Source organism: Melanerpes formicivorus, unplaced genomic scaffold, assembly GCF_026170545.1.
Source record: "Melanerpes formicivorus ecotype bairdi unplaced genomic scaffold, bMelFor1.0.p_v2 SCAF_1, whole genome shotgun sequence".
In the NCBI taxonomy this organism is placed as follows: Eukaryota; Metazoa; Chordata; class Aves; order Piciformes; family Picidae; genus Melanerpes; species Melanerpes formicivorus.
The window spans coordinates 47818785-47841141 of record NW_027142353.1 but is presented as its reverse complement, the minus strand read 5'-3'; the positions used below and the strand labels follow the sequence as shown (position 1 = coordinate 47841141).

General features: G+C 62.8%; 1 protein-coding gene across 4 annotated transcripts; it reads right to left on the bottom strand.

Annotated features, from left to right (window-relative positions):
• Nucleotides 1-1331: 1331 nt before the first annotated feature.
• Nucleotides 1332-22331, bottom strand: LOC137442863 (putative mitochondrial transporter UCP3). Of its 4 annotated transcripts, none has more exons than XM_068141975.1 (7): nt 22313-22331; nt 6976-7114; nt 6336-6546; nt 4992-5189; nt 4257-4358; nt 3176-3356; nt 1332-1754 (listed from the first exon to the last, which is right to left on the bottom strand). In XM_068141975.1, the coding sequence occupies exons 2-7, from the start codon at nt 7099-7101 to the stop codon at nt 1649-1651; spliced, it is 924 nt and encodes a 307-aa protein (XP_067998076.1). In that variant the 5' UTR covers nt 7102-7114; nt 22313-22331; the 3' UTR covers nt 1332-1648. The 4 variants fall into 4 exon arrangements, with proteins under 4 accessions (XP_067998076.1, XP_067998067.1, XP_067998058.1 ...); XM_068141966.1 differs by lacking the exon at nt 22313-22331 and adding an exon at nt 19513-19591; XM_068141957.1 differs by lacking the exon at nt 22313-22331 and adding an exon at nt 11604-11663.
• Nucleotides 22332-22357: the final 26 nt, after the last annotated feature.

Sequence of the window (22357 nt, the reverse complement as noted above, 5' to 3'; positions counted from 1 at the left end):
AGCTCCATGCAAGGTTTCATCTGCACAGGTCCTCTTTTCACCCCACCAGGGAACACCTCCTCTCTGTCCTCTCAGAGCTGGTGGAGCAGGAGGAGCCAGGAAGAGGATGGCAAAGGGATGGCCCTGTGGATGGGGGACCCCAGAGCTGCTGGGAGGGGGCAAGAGGCTCCCTAGGGCAGCCAGGGAGAGTGTGGGGAGGTCTGCATAGACTTGAAACACCTTCAGGGATGGGGACTCACCACTGCCCTGGGCAGCCTGCCACAGGCCTGGGCAGCTCTCAAGGACAGCAAATAGCTCCTCAGGGCCAACCTCAACCTCCCCATGGGGCAACTCGAGGCCATCTCCTCTTGTCCTGTCATTTGTTCCTTGGGAGAAAAGACCAAGCCCCAGCTGGCTGCAAGCTGCTCTCAGGGAGCTGCAGAGAGCCACAAGGTCTCCCCTCAGCCTCCTCTGCTGCAGCCTCAACCCCCCCAGGGCCCTCAGCTGCTCCTCACAACTTCTCCACAGCCTTCTCCTCCTTCCCCAGACCCCTCCCCAGCTTCTTTGCCCTGCTCTGGCCCTGCCCCAGCCCTCAAGCTCCTCCTGGCAGGGAGGTCCCAACCCTGCCCCCAGGCTTGCAGCTGTGGGCTCCCCAGTGCCCAGCCCAGGGGCACAATCCCTGCCCTGCTCCTGCTGCCCACACCATTGCTGCTCCAGCCCAGGCTGCTGCTGCCCTCCTTGCCCACCGGGCACCCCCTGCCTCCTCTCCAGCTGCTGACACCAACCCCCCCCAAGGCCTTTCCCACCAGGCACTTCCCAGCCCCTCTGCCTCCAGCCTGGAGCCTTCCTGGCCTTGCTGTGCCCCAGGGGCAGGTCCCAGCCCTTGCCCTTGCTGCCCTCATCCCATTGGCCTCCCCCACGATTCCAGCCTGGCCCAGAGCCCTCTGAAGCTCCCTCCTGCCCCTCCAGCAGCTCAGCTCCCACCCAGCTTGGTGCCATCTGCACCCTGCCTGAGGGAGCCTCCAGCCCTCCCCCAGCTCAGGGATGAAGACATCCAAGAGCAGTGATCCCACCCTGAGCCCTGGGGACACCCCTGGTGCCCAGCCACCAGCTGGGGGTTATCTCCATTCCCCACCACCAGCTGGTTTTTCACCCAGTGAAGTGTCCACCCCTCCTAGCCAGAAAACCACAGCCCCCATCTCTGCTGAAGTCCATCCCTGGTGGTCCCTGACCCTCTGAGAAGCTCCTGGAGAAGCCTCGGTTTGGCTTGTGCAGGGGCATCTGCAGAGGCCATCCCATAAACACCACCACCCCCCTCCCCCAAGAAAAGGTGAGAGAGCTCTGCTATCAGACCCCACAGGGGCAGTTTATTGGGAAGCATCCCTACGGAAGAGCAGGAATCACCCCATCCCTCACCTCCATCCCACCTTCCTTCCCCTGCAGAGCCTCCAACCACAGGCTCTGCTCCCTGGAGCCCTTCCTTCTGCCGCCTTTACTCTGCAGCCTTCTTCCTTTCTCCTCCTCTGGCGGTGCTCGGCGGGAGGAGGAGGAGGAGGTCCTCGCCGGGCTGGGACCTCATTGGCCTTCGCTTGCTCTCCCCAGGGCGTGGTTAATTAATGTAATTAAGAGATGTCTCTCGTCAAGGCTGACGAGCAGGAGCAGGGCTGGGTCAGGCCGGGGCTGGTCTGGCCAGGAGCAGGGCCCGCTGGAGCTGCTCGTAGCAGATGAACATCACCACGTTCCAGCAGCTCAGCCGCAGGAAGGAGGGCAGGAAGCTGTGCCAAGGGGAGCAGAGTTGGAGGGCAACCTGGGCAGGGACGGCCCTGGGGTGGTTCTTCTCTCTATCCACCCCCCAAAGTCCCTGCTTGGGGCCTCAGTGCTGCTGGTACTCAGACTTTGGGACACTGAGAATCAGAGACCTGCAGAGGGCTCATGCAGTCCAACCCCCTGCAGCCAGCAGGGACAGCCCCAGCCACAGCAGGCTGCTCACAGCCCCAAACCAACCTGCCCTGGGCTGATGCCAGCCAGGGGGCAGCTCCCAGCTCCCTGGGCACCCCGGGACAGGCTCTCACCACCCTTAGGGGCAAACATTTCTCCCTTCTCTCCAGCCTGAGTCTCCCTCTTGGAGCTCCAAACCATCTCCCCTTGGCCTGTCCCAACAGGCCCTGCTCAAAACTCTGTCCCCAGCTTTCTCCTCAGCCCCTTCCAGCCCTGCCAGGCCACCAGCAGCTCTCCCTGCAGCCTTCTCTTCTCCAGGCTCAACAACCCCAACTCTGCCAGCCTGGGGACCCAGCAGAGCCCTTCCAGCCCTCCCAGCATGGCTGTGCCTCCTCTGGCCCTGCTCCAGCAGCTCCCTGCCTGTGCTGAGGCCTCCAGAGCTGCCCCAGCACTCAGGAGGTCTCCCCAAAGCTGCTCTCCTTCCCCCTCAGTCCCAACCCCCAGGGGTTGTCCCAGCCCAGCTGCAGGACCTGGCCCTTGGCCTTGTTGCACCTCAGGAGGTTCCCCTGGCCCCACTCCTGCAGCCTGTCCAGGTCCCTCTGGATGGATCCTGCCCCTCAGGTGTCTCACCTGCCCCACTCAGCTCAGTGCCACCCTCCCCACTTGGCACCACCTTTCTCATCTTGGTGCCCCCTCCTCCCCTCATCTCAGTGCCCCTTCCCCACTCATCCTGGTGCCCCCTCCCTAATCTCAGTGCCCCTACCCCACTCATCCTGGTGCCCCCTCCCTAATCTCAGTGCCCCTACCCCACTCATCCTGGTGCCCCCTCCCTAATCTCAGTGCCCCTTCCCCACTCATCCTGGTGCCCCCTCCCTAATCTCAGTGCCCCTTCCCCACTCATCCTGGTGCCCCCTCCCTAATCTCAGTGCCCCTTCCCCACTCATCCTGGTGCCCCCTCCCTAATCTCAGTGCCCCTTCCCCACTCATTTTGGTGCCCCCTCCCTAATCTCAGTGCCCCTACCCCACTCATCCTGGTGCCCCCTCCCTAATCTCAGTGCCCCTTCCCCACTCATCCTGGTGCCCCCTCCCTAATCTCAGTGCCCCTACCCCACTCATCCTGGCGCCCCCTCCTTCCTCCCTCATCGGGGTGTCCCTTCCCCGCTCGCCGCGGCTCCGCGGCTGGAGTCGGAGCTGCCGCAGGGTTCCTGCTCCCGCTGCGGGGGGTGTCGGCTCTCCGCAAGGTCGCCGCCGGACTCACCCCTTGTAGAGCCCCGGGAGCCCATCCTGCATGAGGAGCGCCAGCAGGCAGCTGAGGACGTTGCGGTACTGCCCGGGGCCGGCGTTCATGAACCGAGTCTTGACCACGTCCACCGGCGACGCCACCACTGTGGCGCAGAACCCGGCCCCGAAGGCGGCCACGAAGTGGCAGGGGACGTTGTCTGCAGGACAGAGAGGGACAGGGAGGGAAGTGATGCCACCCAGAGGCACCTCGACAAGGCTGTGCCCAAGCCGACCTCATGAGGTTCAGCCAGACCACGGGCAAGGTCCTGCAGCTGGGTCAGGGCAATGCCAGGCACTGACAGGGGCTGGGCAGGGACTGGCTGGAGAGCAGCCCTGGAGAAAAGGCCTTGGGGGTGCTGGGGAGGAGAAGCTCCCCAGGAGCCAGCAGTCAGCACTTGCAGCCCAGAGAGCCAAGCAGAGAAGTGTGGCCAGCAGGGCCAGGGAGGAGATTCTGCCCCTCTGCTCCACTCTGCTCAGACCACAGCTGGAGCACTGTGTCCAGCTCTGGAGCCTCTGTGCCAGGAAGGATCTGGAGGTGCTGGAAGGTGTCCAGAGCAGGGCCACGAGGAGGAGCAGAGGGCTGGAGCTGCTCTGCTCTGGAGACAGACTGAGAGAGTTGGGGTTGTGCAGTCTGGAGAGGAGAAGGCTCCCAGGAGACCTCATTGTGGCCTTCCAGGATCTGCAGGGGGCTCCAGGAAAGCTGGGGAGGGACTCTTGAGGGTGTGAGGGAGGGATAGGACTGGGGGGGATGGAGCAGAACTAGAAGTGGGGAGACTGAGATTGGATGTGAGGAAGAAGCTCTTCCCCATGAGGGTGGTGAGAGCCTGGCACAGGTTGCCCAGGGAGGTGGTGGAAGCCTCATGCCTGGAGGTGTTTGCAGCCAGGCTGGAGGTGGCTGTGAGCAGCCTGCTGTGGTGTGAGGTGTCCCTGCCCATGGCAGGGGGGTTGGGGCTGTCTGAGCCTTGAGGTCCCTTCCAACCCTGTGATTCTGGGATTCTAAGGCTGGCTGAGTGTGCCAGGGCTGGGGGTGCCCTCCTGCCCCCTGGCAGGGTCCTCACCTTCCATCAGGTGGCCCTGCAGCAGGGCATCCTTAAGCAGGTCATAGGTGACCAACTCCCCGCAGTTGACGATGGCATTGCGAGCAATGTTGGGCAGGGACCCTGGGTGGCAGGGGGGTGGCATCGGGGGGGGGGGCAGCAAGGGGGGGTGGCATCAGGGAGGGTGGTGGCAACCCCTCCTTGCAGTATCCTGCATGTGTGCCCCCCTCCTTGCTCTCCCTGACTCCAGCCTCCTTTCATCCCTCTCCTCATCTCCATCCCTGTCTGCATCACTGCTCATCCCTGTCCCCAATCCCATTCCCATCCCCATGCTCATCCCATCCCTGTCCCCATCCCCAATTCCATTCCCATGCTCATCCTATTCCCATCCCCATCCTTATCCCATTCCTGTCCCCATTCCCATCCCCATGCTCCTCCCAGTCCCCATCCCCATGCTCCTCCCTGTTCCCAACCCCTTTCCCAATTCCATTCCCATCCCCACGCTCCTCCCTCTCCCCATCCCCATGTTCATCCCATCCCAGTCCCCATTCTCATCCCATTCCCATCCCCATGTTCAGCCCATCCCCAATCCCATTCCCATCCCATCACAACCCTGTTCCCATCCCCTTTCCCAATTCCATTCCCCATTCTCATCCCATTCCCATCCCCACGCTCGTTCCATCCCCGTCCTCATTCCCAAACGCTCTTCCTCGTCCCCGCCCCCACTCCCCACGCCCATCCCGGGGGGGTCCTCACCTCTCCAGAGCCCGCGGACCCCTTCCTCCCTGGCGATGGTCCTGTAGGCGTCCCAGGTGCCGCTGTAGCGGCCGGCGGCGCGGGGCAGGGCGACGCTGGCCTGGAACCGAACCTTCACCACGTCGGTAGGCTGGGCGCAGGCCACCGCCACGGCGCCCGTGGTGCAGCCTGCCAGCAGCCGTGTCCCCAGCCCCGAGCCTGCGGGCGGCACACGAACGCTGGCACCCCCGCACCGCACCGTACCGTGGGGGCCGCCCGCGGGCACCCCCGCAGCGCTCCGCGGGGGCCGGCAATGGGCACCCCCGGAGCGCACCGTGGGGGCTGCACATGGGCACCCCCGGGCTTGTGGGAACCCCTGGGCTTGTGGGCATCTCTTGTGGGCATCTCTTACAGGGACCCCTGGGCTTGAGGGCATCTCTTGTGGGCATCTCTTACAGGGACCCCTGGGCTTGAGGGCATCTCTTGTGGGTATCTCTTACAGGGACCCCTGGGCTTGAGGGCATCTCTTGTGGGCATCTCTTACAGGGACCCCTGGGCTTGAGGGCATCTCTTGTGGGCATCTCTTACAGGGACCCATGGGCTTGAGGGCATCTCTTGTGGGCATCTCTTACAGGGACCCCTGGGCTTGAGGGCATCTCTCATGGGCACCTCCTGGTCATGTGGAGATCTCTGACCTTTTGGGGACCCCTGGCTTTATAAGGACCCCAAGCCCTGTGGGGACCCTCAGCCCTGCAGGGGGACCCCCAAGCTCTGCAGGGACCTCTGCCCTTGGGGGGGATCCTCAGCTCTATGGAGACCCCCAAGCCCTACAAGGTCTCCTCCTGGCATAGCCTCATGGAGACTCCTGGCTGTGTGAGGACCCCCCAGATGTCTGGGGATCCTCACCCCTGTTGGGACCCCAAGCCCTGCAAAGACCCTTGGCCTCGTGGGGACCCCCAGCTCTAAGGGAACCCCACAGGACCCCCAAGATCTGCAGGGGCCTTCTGACCTCGTGGGGACCCCCAGCCCTGCAGGGCCCCCTCAGCACTGCAGGGACCCTCAGCCCTGGGGTTGAGTTGTTCACCCCCAGGGTTGAGTTCTTCACCCCAAGATAGATTCTTCAACCCTGGGGGTGGAGTTCTTCACCCTGGGGTGAGTTCTTCAACCCTGAGGTTGAGTTCTTCACCCTGGGGTGAGTTCTTCGCCCCCAGAGTTGACTTCTTCACCCCAGGACTGAGTTGTTTCACATCCCCCCCGCCCCGGGGCGCTGGGCTGTTCCTCCTTCTCCAGGAGCAGGCGGCAGAGGTTGGGCACAGCAAGGTCCGAGGGTCCCTCCCCCCGGGCCTTCCCAGGCTGGCCACTTACTCTCAGCCCCCTTGGGGGTGTAGAGCTGCTTCACGGAGTCGTAGAGGCCGATGCGGATGGAGGCGAAGCTCATCTGGCGCTGCAGCCCTGCCGCCAGCCCCCTGTAGAGGCCGCGGGGACCCTCGGTCCTCACTATGGTGCTGAGCGTCCCCCACACCCCTCGGTACTCCACGGCGCTGGGGGCCCGGGGGATCCGCACCTCCCCTTGGATCTGGAGGGGACAGCAACCGCCTCAGCCTTTGCCTTCCGCCTGCCTGCCCCCCGCTACCCGCGGGGCTTGGGGGAGGGGGCTGGAGGGGGACTGGAAAGGGCTGGAAGGGAAAAGAAGAGGATAGAGGGGACTGGAAGGGCTGGAGGGAGCTGGAAGGGGATGGACGGGGATGGAGGGTGGCTGGAAGCGACTGGAGAGGGAACTGGACGGGGAATGGAAGAGGCTGGAGGGGACTGGAAAAGGGTGGAAAGGGCTGGAGGGGACTGGAAAGGGCTGGAGGGGGAACTGGAAGGGACTGAAGGGGAAATGGAAGAGGCTGGAGGGAGCTGGAAGAGGATGGAGGAGGCTGAAGGAGGGTGGAAGGGGAATGGAGGGGGCTGGAGGGGTACAGAAGGGGCCGGGAGAGGCTGGGGGGGCTGGGGTCGTTACCTGCAGCCGCACTTTGGCGGTGTCCAGGGGGAAGGTGCAGAGGTCTGCGATGCAGGCGGCGGTGCCGGCGCTGAGGAACTTCACGGCTGGGGGGGGCGGCACCTCGGGGGGCTTCAGACCCACCATGGTGGGGGAAGGGCTGGAAGGGAAGCCGGGAGGGCAGGTTGTAAGGGGGGTGCCGCGTCAGGTGGGGGGGTCTGGGGTTGGGGTGGAGGCGCCTGGGTGCCATGGAGTGGGGGCATGGAGGTGCCCATGTGCCATGGGGGGAGTGGAGGTGCCCGTGTGCCATGGGGGGCCATGGAGGTGCCCGTGTGCCATGGGGGGCCATGGAGGTCCCCATGTATCATGGGGGGCCATGGAGGTGCCCATGTGCCACGGGGGCCATGGAGGTGCCCGTGTGCCACGGGGGGCCATGGAGGTGCCCGTGTGCCATGGGGGGCCATGGAGGTCCCCATGTATCATGGGGGGCCATGGAGGTGCCCATGTGCCACGGGGGCCATGGAGGTGCCCGTGTGCCATGGGGGGCCATGGAGGTGCCCATGTATCATGGGGGGCCATGGAGGTGCCCATGTGCCACGGGGGGCCATGGAGGTGCCCGTGTGCCACGGGGGGCCATGGAGGTGCCCGTGTGCCACGGGGGGCCATGGAGGTGCCCGTGTGTGCTGGGAGGGGGCTTGCTGGCTGTGGACCACCCCCAAAGCCAAATGCTGCCTCATTTCCTCCACCTGCACCCCTGGGGAAACTGAGGCACGGAGGCTTCCTTGCCCAGCCTGGGGCTGGGCTGAGGTGCCCCAGGACCACCACCCCCACACACCACCCCGCCTACCCCTCACCCCCCACCCCCCCCCGCCAGCCCAAAACCGGGAGGGGTTTTGCCCAGCGACAGCTTCTGCCCAGGGCCTCCCCAGCAGCTCACCTCGGGGACCTCCAGCACCGCCTTCAGCTCCTCCTCCCCGCAGCCATCCCCCTGAGCTCCAGCTCCTTGCAGCCCTCCCTATATAGCCCCCGGGGAGGACATTCCAGCGGCAGCAGGCATCGGGTGACAGCCAGGCCCCAGCTCCCCTGGTGGCATTTGAGCCACCTGGCACCTGTGCCCAGCGGGCTGCGGCTCAGCCCTCAGCCACCCCCTCCACAGGGCTCATCTAGGGGGTGAGGAGGGGTCCTGCCCCAGCCACCAGAGCCAAGCTGCAGCCAACAGGAGGGTCCTGACCCAGCTGGTGGGGCCCAGGACAACCTCATGAGGCTCAGCCAGACCAAGGACAAGGTCCTGCAGCTGGGTCAGGGCAATGCCAGGCACTGATAGGGGCTGGGCAGGGACTGGCTGGAGAGCAGCCCTGGAGAAAAGGCCTTGGGGGTGCTGGGGGAGGAGAAGCTCCCCAGGAGCCAGCAGTCAGCACTTGCAGCCCAGAGAGCCAAGCAGAGAAGTGTGGCCAGCAGGGCCAGGGAGGAGATTCTGCCCCTCTGCTCCACTCTGCTCAGACCACAGCTGGAGCTCTGGGGCCAGCTCTGGAGCCTCTGTGCCAGGAAGGGTCTGGAGGTGCTGGAAGGTGTCCAGAGCAGGGCCACGAGGAGGAGCAGAGGGCTGGAGCTGCTCTGCTCTGGAGACAGACTGAGAGAGTTGGGGCTGTGCAGGCTGGAGAGGAGAAGGCTCCCAGGAGACCTTCTTGTGGCCTTCCAGGATCTCCAGGGGGCTCCAGGAAAGCTGGGGAGGGACTCTTGAGGGTGTGAGGGAGGGATAGGACTGGGGGGATGGAGCAGAACTAGAAGTGGGGAGACTGAGATTGGATGTGAGGAAGAAGCTCTTGCCCATGAGGGTGGTGAGAGCCTGGCACAGGTTGCCCAGGGAGGTGGTGGAAGCCTCATGCCTGGAGGTGTTGAAGGCCAGGCTGGAGGTGGCTGTGAGCAGCCTGCTGTGGTGTGAGGTGTCCCTGCCCATGGCAGGGGGCTTGGGGCTGTCTGAGCTCTGAGGTCCTTTCCAGCCTTGCCCATTCCATGGTGGCCACTGGGAGCTGGGGGAGGGGGCAGTAATTTGGGGGTTCAAGCCAAAAGGGCCTGGGGAAGGGCAAGATGCAGGCTCTCAACTTGAGTGGTTTGGAGGTAGAGCAGCACCAAGCAGAGCAGGGCTGGACCTGCCTGTACCCCTTGGCATGCACCATGGAGCCAGACTCCATGCCAGGAAGCTGGGGAGGTGTGCTCTGAGGGGTGGCACCGGAGGATGGTGTGGCTTGGCAGTGACCTCCAAGGCAATGGAGGCCAAGCAGCAACCCAGCACCAGCCTGGCCCTCAACCCCTGGCCCCAGCTGCCATCTCCACATAGTTCTGGAACACCCCCAGGGATGGGGACTCCACCTCTCTGGGGCAGCATCACAGGGTGGGGGGAAGCCTTGGGAGCCGTGTGTGAGGGGCTCTGAGCTGCTTCCACACCACACAGCCATCTCTGCCCCCCTGCTGAAGGCTCCAAGGTGCCTGGAGCTCACCTGGAGCTCTCCTCCTCTCTGCTCTGCTGCTCTTCCCCTCCTGCCCGGCCCCAGGGCTGAGCCACACTCCGGAGGCAGGAGCTGTTGATGTCTGGGCAGCCAGCAATGTCACCTCTGCTGTCACCCTGCCCCAGCTGGCATCTGATGTGGGCCATCAACAAGCCCAGACGTCACTGCTGTCCTCAAAGGGGGACACTGGGAACCGGGACAAGTGGCACAGGAAAGGGAAAGGGAAGAGGGGAGGGGTTGGCAGGGCAGAGGCTGCAGAGATCAGCGGCTGGCAGCCAGCCTGGCACCACTGCACAGCTCAGCAGGCAGCCAGCAGGGAGGGCTGGGGGGATTCTGGCTGCTGAGGAGGTGTTGGGGATGGCTCCTGGGCAGGAGAAGCTGAAGGGATGCTGGGGACAAGGGCCAATAACACTTGGGGTCCTTCAGGCCTGAAATCAGAGCCTGGAGTGAAGAGCAGCTCAGGTCTGGAGCATTCCCTCAGCTGAGAGCCACAGAATCCATGAGCCCCAGCATGGGGAGGTGGGAAGGGAGCTCTGGAGCTCAGCCAGGCCCAGCCCAGCCTGCTCCAGCAGGGCACCCCCAGCAGCTTGCCCAGCAGCACCATGGCCAGGGGGGGTTGGAAGCTCTGCACACAAGGAGACTCCACAACCTCTCTGGGCAGCCTGCTCCAGGCCTCCAGCACCCTCACACCAAACAACTTTCTCCTCTCCTGCTGCCACCTCCTGCCTGCCACTTTGTGCCCCTTGGCCTGGCCCTGGGCAGCACTCAGCAGATGCCAGCCCCAGCCTCCTGCCCCCCACAGCCCCTTCAGCTCTTGCTCAGCATTGCTCAGCTCCCCTCTGGGGCTGCTCTTCTGCAGGCTCTCAGCCCCAGGGCTCTCAGCCTTTGCTGCTCCCAGAGCTGCTCCAGGCCCCTCAGCCTCTCCCCAGCCTCCCCTGGACTCTCTCCAGCACTTCTCAGTCTCTCTGCAGCTGGGGAGCCCAGCCCTGGACCCAGCCCTGCAGCTGTGGACTGGCTGGGGCAGAGCAGAGGGGCAGGAGAACCTTCCTTGCCCTGCTGCTGCCCACACTCTTCTTGATGCCCCCCAGGACACCTTTGTCCTCCTTGGCCACCCTGCTGGCTCCTGCTCCCTTTGTTGTCTCCCAGCCCCTTCCCTGTGGAGCTGCTTCCCAACCCCAGCTCATTACCATTTGACCTTTTCCACTTTCCAGGACACATGCCCAGGCTGCTCCAAGAGGCTGTTGAGGGAAGGAGTCCTGGGTGCTGTCCACCTGTCGAGGAGCAGCTCGTGACCTGGCCCCCAGGACACCTCCCAGCAGCCAAGGGAGAAGCAACCAGAAGGACTTTATTGAAGCTCCAAGCCTGGGGAGGCTGAGCTGAGGCTGCAGCAAAAGTTGAGCAGCCCCAAGGCAGCCAACTTGGAAAAGGGAACCCCCCAAAAAAACCTCCCAACCCCCTAAATAACTTAGAGAAGATAAAATTCCTGCAGTTTCAGGCAAAGCCTTCTGCTGCCTGGCATCACCTGGGGGAGGGGTGGTGGCAGCAGCACCCCAGGCATGGAGCAGTTCCCCTGGGATCAGCCAGGTTGTTGCTTTCCATCAGTTTCTGTTGCCAAGGCCAAGGAGGAGAGAACTCATCCTGCCCTCCTCATCCACAGGCCCTGCAGGCAAGGAGGTCACAGCTCCCTGCTGGCTGAGAGGATGGCCAAGGGCTGAGGGTCTCCACCTGATGCTCTTCAGCTGCCCAGGGGCTGAGGGTCTCCACCTGATGCTCTTCAGCTGCCCAGGGGCTGAGGGTCTCCACCTGATGCTCTTCAGCTGCCCAGGGGCTGAGGGTCTCCACCTGCCCAAGCTCTGCTGTCCTTCAACTGATCAAGTTCTGAAGTTCATCAAACCAACCAAGCCCTGAGTCCTTCACCTGACCAAGCCCTGAGTCCTTCACCTGACCAAGCCCTGAGTCCTTCACCTGACCAAGCCCTGAGTCCTTCAGCTCAGCAGGTTCTGATGTTCCCCAAGTGCCCAAGCCCTGAGTCCTTCAGCTCAGCAGGTTCTGATGTCCCTCAAGTGCCCAAGCCCTGAGTCCTTCAGCTCAGCAGGTTCTGATGTTCCTCAAGTGCCCAAGCCCTGATGTCCTTCAGCTCACCAAGCTGTGATGATCTCCTTGCTCTGGCTGAGGCCCAGGGAGCTGTCCCAGCCTGAGCTCCTTTGCTCAGGAAAAGATCCCAGGAATGAAAGCTTCCAAAGGGAGCATCTGGAGCCCAGGCAATGGCTTGGTGGTGACCCAGGGCGGGGGTGAACCTCATGCTGGACCTGCCCTGGTTTCTCAGCTCCTCTGGGTTGGGGACCAAGCCTTAAGTCCCTCTAATGAGACACCCAAAATCAGCAGAGCCTGGAAGGTGCAGTTTCCATCTGCTGCTCCCTGGGGGAGCCTGGAGGACAGTCATGGGCCCAGGTTAGTCCTCCTTGGAGAGCTGAGCAGAGAAGATCCTGGCGATCCTTCTGGCCTCCGCCTCTGAGAGGTCAGCTGCAGGCCTGGGATGGTTTGGCCTCCTGTAAGGGATGCCCCTGGGCACAGCCTGGGCACTGCTGCTCTGGGGAGAGAAGGAAGGAGAAGTCAAAGCCCTGCAGCCATCACCTGACCACAGCAAACCAGCTGGAGAGGGACACACAGGAGAGACCTCTCAGCAGATGTCTTCTGTTGCTCTCTGGTTCATCCTCAGAGGAGGTTCCACAGCATGGGGAGATGGAGAAAGGGAGCTCTGGAGCTCAGCCAGGCCCAGCCCAGCCTGCTCCAGCAGGGCACCCCCAGCAGCTTGCCCAGCAGCACCATGGCCAGGGGGGGTTGGAAGCTCTGCACACAAGGAGACTCCACAACCTCTCTGGGCAGCCTGCTCCAGGCCTCCAGCACCCTCACACCAAACAACTTTCTCCTCTCCTGCTGCCACCTCCTGCCTGCCACTTTGTGCCCCTTGGCCTGGCCCTGGGCAGCACTCAGCAGATGCCAGCCCCAGCCTCTTGCCCCCCACAGCCCCTTCAGCTCTTGCTCAGCATTGCTCAGCTCCCCTCTGGGGCCCCTCAGCACATCTGCCCAGCCTGGGTTCCAGTTTGTGCCCCTCACCCCTTCTCTTGCCATCCTGGTCCCTTCTCTCCAGTCTGAGCCTCTGTCTTGGAACCCTCTTGGTCCATCCCAACAGGCCCTGCTCAAAACTCTGTCCCCAGCTTTCTCCTCAGCCCCTTCCAGCCCTGCCAGGCCACCAGCAGCTCTCCCTGCAGCCTTCTCCTCCAGGCTGAACTCCCCCAGCTCTCCCAGCCTGGCCTCCCAGCAGAGCCCTTCCAGCAGGGCACTGCTCAGAGGATCCCAGCCCCAGCCTCTCGGGGAAGAGTGAGTAAAAAACTCCCATTGGAAAAGGGGGGGGTGGTGTCAGCAGCTGGAGAGGAGGCAGGGGGTGCCCAGGTGGGCAAGGAGGGCAGCAGCAGCCTGGGCTGGAGCAGCAATGGTGTGGGCAGCAGGAGCAGGGCAGGGATTGTGCCCCTGGGCTGGGCACTGGGGAGCCCACAGCTGCAAGCCTGGGGGCAGGGTTGGGCCCTCCCTGCCAGGAGGAGCTTGAGGGCTGGGGCAGGGCCAGAGCAGGGCAAGGAAGCTGGGGAGGGGTGTGGGGAAGGAGGAGAAGGCTGTGGAGAAGTTGTGAGGAGCAGCTGAGGGCCCTGGGGGGGGTTGAGGCTGCAGCAGAGGAGGCTGAGGGGAGACCTTGTGGCTCTCTGCAGCTCCCTGAGAGCAGCTTGCAGCCAGCTGGGGCTCAAGGGCTGCTCCTGAGGGCTGGGCCAAGAGGAGATGGCCTCAGGTTGTGGCAGGGGAGGTTGAGCTTGGCCCTGAGGAGCAATTTGTGCCCCTTGAGGGGTGCCCAGGCCTGTGGCAGGCTGCCCAGGGCAGTGGTGGAGTCCCCATGGCTGGGGAGCTGTGGAGCTGCGGTGCTGAGGCCATGGGGTGGTGGTGCTGGGGCAGTGCTGAGGCCATGCTTGGCCTCCATCACCTTCAAGCTCTCCTCCCACCAAAACCATCCTAGACTCCATGCCCAGCCTTGTTTCAGCTTCCTGCCAGAGCTTGCAGCAGCCCCAGGGTTGGATGCTCTCAGTGCCCCCAGAGCCTCCCAGTTCTCCCCAGGTCGCTTCAGGGCCAAGGTGAAGCACAGAGAGGAGAGCTCCAGGTCCAGCTTCAGCTGCCTTCAGAGGGGGAAGCAAGTGGAGCTGCTCCAAGGCATGCCAGGAAGGGCTCCTGGAGAGCAGGGTAGGGCTTGGACACTTGATCCTCCAGCCTGACCTTCCACCCACATCTCTGGGCTGCTTCTCCAGCCCTGGGCTGGGCACAGAGGCAGTGGAAAGGGCATCTGAGGTGATCAGCTCCCAGGCAGGAGAAGTAGGTCAGGGCCCTGCTCCTGCAGGCTCCTTGCTCTGAGGTGCTCCCAGCTGGGGCAGCAAGGTCTGGTGAGGAAGAAGGAGGTTGGGAGGTCACTGGGGTTAGGGTGGTGGTGCTGGGCAGGCTCAGGAGCTGTGGGAGGAAGCTGCTGGGCAAACCCTGGAGGGTTCACAGTCAGAGAATCACAGAAAGGATTGTTTGGGTGGGAAGGGACCTCCAGAGGTCACCCAGGGCAACCCCCTGCAGGCAGCAGGGACAGCCCCAGCCACAGCAGGCTGCTCACAGCCCCAAACCAACCTGCCCTGGGCTGGTGCCAGCCAGGGGGCAGCTCCCAGCTCCCTGGGCACCCTGGGACAGGCTCTCACCACCCTCAGGGGCAAACATTTCTCCCTTCTCTCCAGCCTGAGGCTCCCTCTTGGAGCTCCAAACCATCTCCCCTTGGCCTGTCCCCACAGGCCCTGCTCAAAACTCTGTCCCCAGCTTTCTCCTCAGCCCCTTCCAGCCCTGCCAGGCCACCAGCAGCTCTCCCTGCAGCCTTCTCTTCTCCAGGCTCAACAACCCCAACTCTGCCAGCCTGGGGACCCAGCAGAGCCCTTCCAGCCCTCCCAGCATGGCTGTGGCCTCCTCTGGCCCTGCTCCAGCAGCTCCCTGACTGTGCTGAGCCCTCCAGAGCTGCCCCAGCACTGCAGCTGGCATCTCCCCAGGGCTGCTCCCCAGCCTGGAGAGACCCCAGGGGTTGTCCCAACCTGGCCCTTGGCCTTGTTGCACCTCAGGAGGTTCCCCTGGCCCCACTCCTGCAGCCTGTCCAGGTCCCTCTGGATGGATCCTGCCCCTCAGGTGTCTCACCTGCCCCACTCAGCTTGCTGCCAACACCCCCTGGCCATCAAACCATGTCCCCAGGTGCCACCTCCACAGGTTTCTGGAACACCACCAGGCATGGGGACTCCACCACCTCCCTGTCCCACTCCCTCCCCACTCTTGCTTCCTCTTCCCAACACCTTTTGCTGTTCCAGGTGTCTGTGAAGCAGCTGAAAGATGAACTCTGGCCTGCAGATGGCCCTTGAAGCACTCTGGCTCCATGCTGAGACTCCTCTCCTGAGGAACAAGGAACAGGAGAAGGAGCACAGGAGGCTGAGGGGAGACCTCCTGGCTCTCTACAGTGTCCTGGGAGGAGCCTGGAGCCAGGCTGGGGTTGGTCTCTTCTCCCAAGGCACAGGACAAGAGGAGCTGGTCTGAAGCTGCCCCAGGGCAGGTTGAGGTTGGCCATGAGGAACAATTTGTACCCCTTGAGGATCCTGTCCAGGCCTGTGGCAGGCTGCCCAGGGCAGTGGTGGAGTCCCCATGGCTGGAGGGGTGTGGAAGCCCTGGAGCTGAGGTGCTGAGGGCCATGGCCTGGACTCCATCCCCTTAAAAGAGCCTTTCCCAACCTTGCTGCTGCTCCCAGGATTGCAGCAGCAGACACCTGCCCTGTGCTGTTTACACCACTCCTGACCTCCAAAGCAGCCTCTGCCAGGTCAGAGCTGAGCACAAACAGCTCCTGCCCTGCCTGCCTTCCATCCCTCCCCGGCCCCAAGCCAGCACAGCCCTGGAGCTCAGCCTAGGGAGCACTCACATTTCACCTGAGGGCTGCAAGAGGAAGGAGGAGGAAGAGGAGGAAGGGCAGGAGAGCAGCCTTCACCCATTCCACTGGGAGGAAGGGCAGTGGTGGGGGAAGGACACCTCACAACCAGCCCAGGGTGGGCTGACTGCTGCCTGCCAGGGGTTGGGGCAAAGCCAACTGCTTTCAGTCTTGGAGGTTGTGAGGTCCTCAAGGCCTTGAAAGAGCAGTTTTGAGGTCCTCAAGGTGCTGGAATGGAGGTTGTGAGGTCCTCAAGGCCTTGGAAGAGCAGTTCTGAGGTCCTCAAAGTGCTGAAATGGAGGTTGTGAGGTCCTCAAGGCCTCGGAAGAGCAGTTTTGAGGTCCTCAAGGTGCTGGAATGGAGGTTCTGAAGTCTTCAAGGTGCTGGAATGGAGGTTGTGAGGTCCTCAAGGTGCTGGAATGGAGGTTTTGAGGTCCTCAAGGCCTTGGAAGAGCAGTTCTGAGGTCCTCAAAGTGCTGAAATGGAGGTTGTGAGGTCCTCAAGGCCTCGGAAGAGCAGTTTTGAGGTCCTCAAGGTGCTGGAATGGAGGTTGTGAAGTCTTCAAGGTGCTGGAATGGAGGTTTTGACCTCTCCAAGTTGTTGAAATAAAGATTTTGATCAGGGATTGGCACAGGCTGCCCAGGGAGGTGGTGTAGTCCCCATGCCTGGAGGTGTACCTGGGGCCATGGCCCTAGGGGACACAGTGTGGTGGCCAGGGTGGTGCTGGCACCAAGCTGGGTAGGGCAGGTGACACATCTGAGGGTTGGGATCCATCCAGAGGGACCTGCACAGGCTGTACCACAGATCACACCCCTCTGAGCTCTGTCCTGGGGCAGTTTCCAACTCACCTCAGGGTCCCAACCTGCTAAGGCACTGCTCTGGAGCTTCCCCAGGAGGGTGTTAAAGGAGATGGCAGCAAAAGCCCTGCTGGAAGGAGACCTTGGGGGGACAGGGAGAGCTGGAAGGAAGCTTTTGGGAGGCCAGGAGGGAGGTTTGTCAGCTGCCACGTGAGGGAGAGGTGCTGGGTAATGCCCAGAGGGGAGCAGCTCAGGTTGCAGCCCCAGCTGCCTGCTGAGCTGGGCAGAAAGCAAACAAAGCCCAGATTTAGCAGCTGAGCTGCTCCAGGGCTAATTTAAGCAGCAGACTATGAGACAGCAGAGCTCCTGGTGCCAGCAGGACCTCCCCAGGAGCTTCATGGCCTTCAGAGGGGGCCTTGGAGGCTGGGCCATGGCTGAGCTAGAGCTGAGGATGAGCTGCAGCTGAGCCTGGCACTGAGCTGCCTGAAGGGCAGCTGGGACCAAACAGTATCACAGAATCACCAAGGTTGGAAAGGACCTCGAGGATCATGGAGTCCAACCTGTCACCACAGACCCCATGACTAGACCATGGCACCAAGTGCCACGTCCAATCCCCTCTTGAACGCCTCCAGGGTCGATGACTCAACCACCTCCCTGGGCAGCACATTCCAATGACGAACGACTCGGTGAAGAACTTCCTCCTCACCTCGAGTCTAAACCTCCCCTGGCGCAGCTTGAGACTGTGTCCCCTTGTTCTGGTGCTGGTTGCCTGGGAGAAGAGGCCAACCCCTTCCCAGCCACAACCACCCCTCAGGTAGTTGTAGAGGGCAATGAGATCACCCCTGAGCCTCCTCTTCTCCAGGCTAAACAATCCCAGCTCCCTCAGCCTCTCCTCCTAGGGCTGTGCTCAAGGCCTCTCCCCAGCCTTGTTGCCCTTCTCTGGACACGTTCAAGTGTTTCGATGTCCTTCTTAAACTGAGGGGCCCAGAACTGGACACAGGACTCAAGGTGTGGCCTAACCAATGCAGAGTCCAGGGGCACTATGACCTCCCTGCTCCTGCTGGCCACACTATTCCTAATGCAGGCCAGGATGCCATTGGCCCTCCTGGCCACCTGGGCACACTGCTGGCTCATATTCAGGTGGCTGTCGATCAGCACCCCCAGGTCCCTCTCTGTTTGGCAGCTCTCCAGCCACTCCGACCCCAGCCTGTAGCTCTGCATGGGGTTGCCGTAGCCAAAGTGCAGCACTCGGCACTTGGACTTGTTGAATGCCATCCCATTGGACTCTGCCCATCTGTCCAGTCAGTCGAGGTCCCTCTGCAGAGCCTTTCCACCCTCTAACTGACTAACATCTGCCCCTAACTTGGTGTCATCTGCAAACTTGCTGATGACTGACTCGACCCCCTCATCCAGATCATCGATGAAGATGTTAAGGAGGACGGGGCCCAGCACTGATCCCTGGCCCAGCTGAGGGCCTCCTGAATTATTCAGCACTCCCTGAAGCTCCCCAGGGAGAAGGAGCTGGGGGTGCTGGGGGGCAGCAAGGAGGTGCCCAGCAGCCAGCAAGGTGCCCTGGGGGTCAGGAAGTCCAAAGGTGTCCTAGGAGGCATCAAGAAGAGTGTGGGCAGCAGCAGGGGCAGGGAGGTTCTGCTGCCCCTCTGCTCTGCCCTGGCCAGGCCATATCTGGACTTCTGGGTCCAGGTCTGGGCTCCCCAGCTGCAGAGAGACTGAGAAGTGCTGGAGAGAGTCCAGGGGAGGCTGGGGAGAGGCTGAGGGGCCTGGAGCAGCTCTGGGAGCAGCAAAGGCTGAGAGCCCTGGGGCTGAGAGCCTGCAGAAGAGCAGCCCCAGAGGGGAGCTGAGCAATGCTGAGCAAGAGCTGAAGGGGCTGTGGGGGGCAAGAGGCTGGGGCTGGCATCTGCTGAGTGCTGCCCAGGGCCAGGCCAAGGGGCACAAAGTGGCAGGCAGGAGGTGGCAGCAGGAGAGGAGAAAGTTGTTTGGTGTGAGGGTGCTGGAGGCCTGGAGCAGGCTGCCCAGAGAGGTTGTGGAGTCTCCTTGTGTGCAGAGCTTCCAACCCCCCCTGGCCATGGTGCTGCTGGGCAAGCTGCTGGGGGTGCCCTGCTGGAGCAGGCTGGGCTGGGCCTGGCTGAGCTCCAGAGCTCCCTTCCCTCCCCACACCATGCTGGGGGCCTGTGAAAGACAATCACCACCCTCCCTGGATGAGCAGCAATCCTTCCACCCATCCCAGTTCCCGCTCTGTGCCAGGTGCCCTGCTGCCTCTCCAAGGCTCTTGCTGCAGACTCCCTCATTTCATCCTGGTCACAAAGATCTACATCTGGGGGACAACTCCAAGCTGAAGCTGTGGCTCCTGAGCACCCATGGAAGCCATGGAGGTGTGGAAAGACAACCAACCACTGCCACTGACCCCAGAGGAGAGAAGCAGCCTTCACTGCTCCATGGGGACCAACTGCTGCCACCAGTGCCTGAGTGCCACCAACCATGCAGCCAGGAACCTCAGGAGGGTCAACAAGGCCAAGGGCCAGGTCCTGCAGCTAGGCTGGGACAGCCCTTGGGGGGAAAAGGCTGGAGAGCAGCCCTGGGGAGACCTCCTGAGTGCTGGGGCAGCTCTGGAGGCCTCAGCACAGGCAGGGAGCTGCTGGAGCAGGGCCAGAGGAGGCCACAGCCATGCTGGGAGGGCTGGAAGGGCTCTGCTGGGTCCCCAGGCTGGCAGAGTTAGGGTTGTTGAGCCTGGAGAAGAGAAGGCTGCAGGGAGAGCTGCTGGTGGCCTGGCAGGGCTGGAAGGGGCTGAGGAGAAAGCTGGGGACAGAGTTTTGAGCAGGGCCTGAGGGCACAGGCCAAGGGGAGATGGTTTGGGGCTACAAGAGGGAGACTCAGGCTGGAGAGAAGGGAGAAATGTTTGCCCCTGAGGGTGGTGAGAGCCTGTCCCAGGGTGCCCAGGGAGCTGCCCCCTGGCTGGCACCATCCCAGGCCAGGTTGTCTGGGGCTGTGGGCAACCTGCTGTGGCTGGGGCTGTTCCTGCTGGCTGCAGCAGATGAGCTTTGATGGTTCCCTTCCAACCCAACTCATTGTGTGGGTGCTGAAAATGACTCTCAGAGAGAGGAGACAGCAGAAAGGTTCTCCCTCTCCCTGGCTGGGTTTGGGAGCCACCAGCTCCAACCCAGCTCTGCCAAGGAAGGAGAGGCTGCCTGGGATGTCCTCTACTTACATTCAGAGCTGTGGAAGGTGGAGCAGAAATGCTGAGCAGCCTCATGGAGGCTTCCATCTCCTGGGGGGGAAGGAAGAAGTTTGGAACCACAACAGGATGAGATCTGAGCAGAAGTGTCAAGGAACCAACCCAGGGAGGTGATGGAGTCTTCTCTGGAGAGCTTTCAACCCCCCCTGGCCATGGTGCTGCTGGGCAAGCTCCAGGGTGTGTGAGCTCTGCAGTGGCTGTTGTGCTGCCTGCAGAGCAGCAGCTGCAGGGCTCCTGCAGGAAGGCTGCAGAGGGACTTTTGCTAAGAGGGTCTAGAGCCAGGCCCAGGGGCAATGGTTTGAAGCTGAGGCACAGCAGGGTCAGACTGGAGCTGAGGAGGAAGTTCTTCAGCAGGAGGGTGGTGAGACTCTGGCACAGGCTGCCCAGGGAGGCTGTGGCTGCCTCCTGCCTGGGGCTGTTCAAGGCCAGGCTGGGTGAGGCCTTGAGCAGCTGAGTCTGGCTGAGAGGTGTCCCTGGGCATGCTGTGGAGCTTGGAGATGAGCTCTGAGGTCCCTCCCAAGCTGAGCCATGCTCTGAGCCTCTGGCTGCAGGCTGTGGTTAAGAGCAAAGGATACAAAGCCCCTGGGGGCTTGCTGGACTTCTCTGCCTCTTCCAGGGCTTCTCCCTGGCTCTCCTCAGAAAAGCTTTCCCCATTGCCTTCTGAGCCTGCCTGTGCTGACACACTCCTCACAGAGAGCTCATCAGAGCCACCTTCTTCTTCCTCACCTTCACAGCCTTCATGTAGTGCCTCATGGTTCCCCTCCTCCCCTCTTGCCATGGGGTTTGCATTGGTCACACCAGCAGCTGCTGGCAGCTCTCCCCAAGGCTGACTTTGCTCCCCAGGCTGAGTGTGAAGTGCTTCACCCCCACCCCAACTCCCACCTGCTGGAGGGCCTGCAGCTCCCTGCTGCACCTCTGAGACTGGAGCAGGCTGCTGCAGCTCCTCCTCTGTCCTTTCAGCTTCACTCTTGAAGCTCTGGAAGCCTTCTGCTCCCACCCCAGGTCTGCTCTGGGCTGGGTGGTGGCTGAGGGTGGGGAGCAGGCTGGAGATGGTGCTGCTGCTGCCTCCTCTTTGGCAACCACCTCCTGAGGGCTGCTCTGCAGGCCTGAGGTGGGGGTCAGCACCTTGCTCCCCTTCAGAGAGCAGACTGGACCAAGGGCTGCTCCTGTCTGTCAGGGGGGTGACCTCATTGAGGGCTCGTGGCTCTATGATGTCTTCTTCATACTCTTCATCACTGGCTGGCTGGGCAGCCAAAGGGCCTTCCTCCCCTTGGACAGAGCCATCCTCATCCTCAGGGACAGCCAGGGCTAGCAGCTCATGGAGCATGTGCCTCTCAAAGACAGACCTTCCCAAGCAGGGTGGCTGGGGAGAGTCCACCTCCAGCTGAGCTACAGAGAGCTCACCCCCAGCTTCTTCAGCCTCCTGCTGGGGCAGGTGGGGAGCAGCCAGCCCCCTGCTGCTCTCCTGAGCCTCAGCACAGGACTCTCTGCTGCTCTTGCTGATGGGCTGCAAGTCTGGGGAAGAGAGAAGAGCATCAGGGCATGGCTGGAGGAGGAGGAAGTCCCCTCCCAGCTGAGCTGGGCTCTCTGCAGGCATGGGGAAGAGTTAGAGACTCCCAGCTGTGGTGGGATCCCAGCATGGCCTCCACCACTGCCTGCCCTGACTCCACCCCTGGCCAACATCTGCATCAGCAGCCTGGAGGGAGGCACAGAGTGCAGAATGCAGCCTCAGCTGCTGGGAACCCAACTGGGAGCAGTGCTGACAGCCCTGAGGCTGTGCTGGCAGCCAGGGAGCCCTGGGCAGGCTGAGAGCTGGGGCAGAGGAACCTCCTGAAGGCCAAGCAGGGCAAGGGCAGGGTCCTGCCCCTGGGCAGGGACAACCTCCTGCAGCAGCACAGCCCAGGGGGGAGCTGCTGGGGAGCAGCTGCCAGGAGAAGGAGCTGGGGGTGCTGGGGGACAGCAAGGAGGTGCCCAGCAGCCAGCAAGGTGCCCTGGGGGCCAAGGAGGACAAAGGTGTCCTGGGGGACATCAAGAAGAGTGTGGACAGCAGCAGGGCAAGGGAGGTTGTGCTGCCCCTCTGCTCTGCCCTAGCCAGGCCACAGCTGCAGGGCTGGGTCCAGGTCTGGGCTCCCCAGCTGCAGAGAGACTGAGACCTGCTGGAGAGAGTCCAGGGGAGGCTGGGGAGAGGCTGAGGGGCCTGGAGCAGCTGTGGGAGCAGCAAAGGCTGAGAGCCCTGGGGCTGAGAGCCTGCAGAAGAGCAGCCCCAGAGGGGAGCTGAGCAATGCTGAGCAAGAGCTGAAGGGGCTGTGGGGGGCAAGAGGCTGGGGCTGGCATCTGCTGAGTGCTGCCCAGGGCCAGGCCAAGGGGCACAAAGTGGCAGGCAGGAGGTGGCAGCAGGAGAGGAGAAAGTTGTTTGGTGTGAGGGTGCTGGAGGCCTGGAGCAGGCTGCCCAGAGAGGTTGTGGAGTCTCCTTGTGTGCAGAGCTTCCAACCCCCCCTGGCCATGGTGCTGCTGGGCAAGCTGCTGGGGGTGCCCTGCTGGAGCAGGCTGGGCTGGGCCTGGCTGAGCTCCAGAGCTGCCTTCCCACCACCCCATGCTGGGGCTCAGGACTGTGTTACTGAGAGGAGTCCCAGAGTCTCTGAAGCACTCTCCCCATGCACCAATCCATGCTGAGAACCAGCCCCAGGAACTGGCCCCAGCTGCCTACAGAAACCTGCAGGCACTGGAGGGCAGCTGCTGAGCAGAGAGATCCCCTCCCCCAGTGGCCACTCACCATTGAGGAGGCTGCTGACCTGGGACACCAACTGGCTGGACCTTT

Bases quoted from the DNA above. Each gene is read 5' to 3' on its own strand.
- LOC137442863 (XM_068141975.1), bottom strand. From the start codon at position 7,101: ATGGTGGGTCTGAAGCCCCCCGAGGTGCCGCCCCCCCCAGCCGTGAAG. The intron at 6,547-6,975 runs GTAACGACCCCA...TGTCCCCTCCAG, and splicing joins CCGCCAAAGTGCGGCTGCAG to ATCCAAGGGGAGGTGCGGAT. The intron at 5,190-6,335 runs GTAAGTGGCCAG...TGCCGCCCGCAG, and splicing joins CACCCCCAAGGGGGCTGAGA to GCTCGGGGCTGGGGACACGG.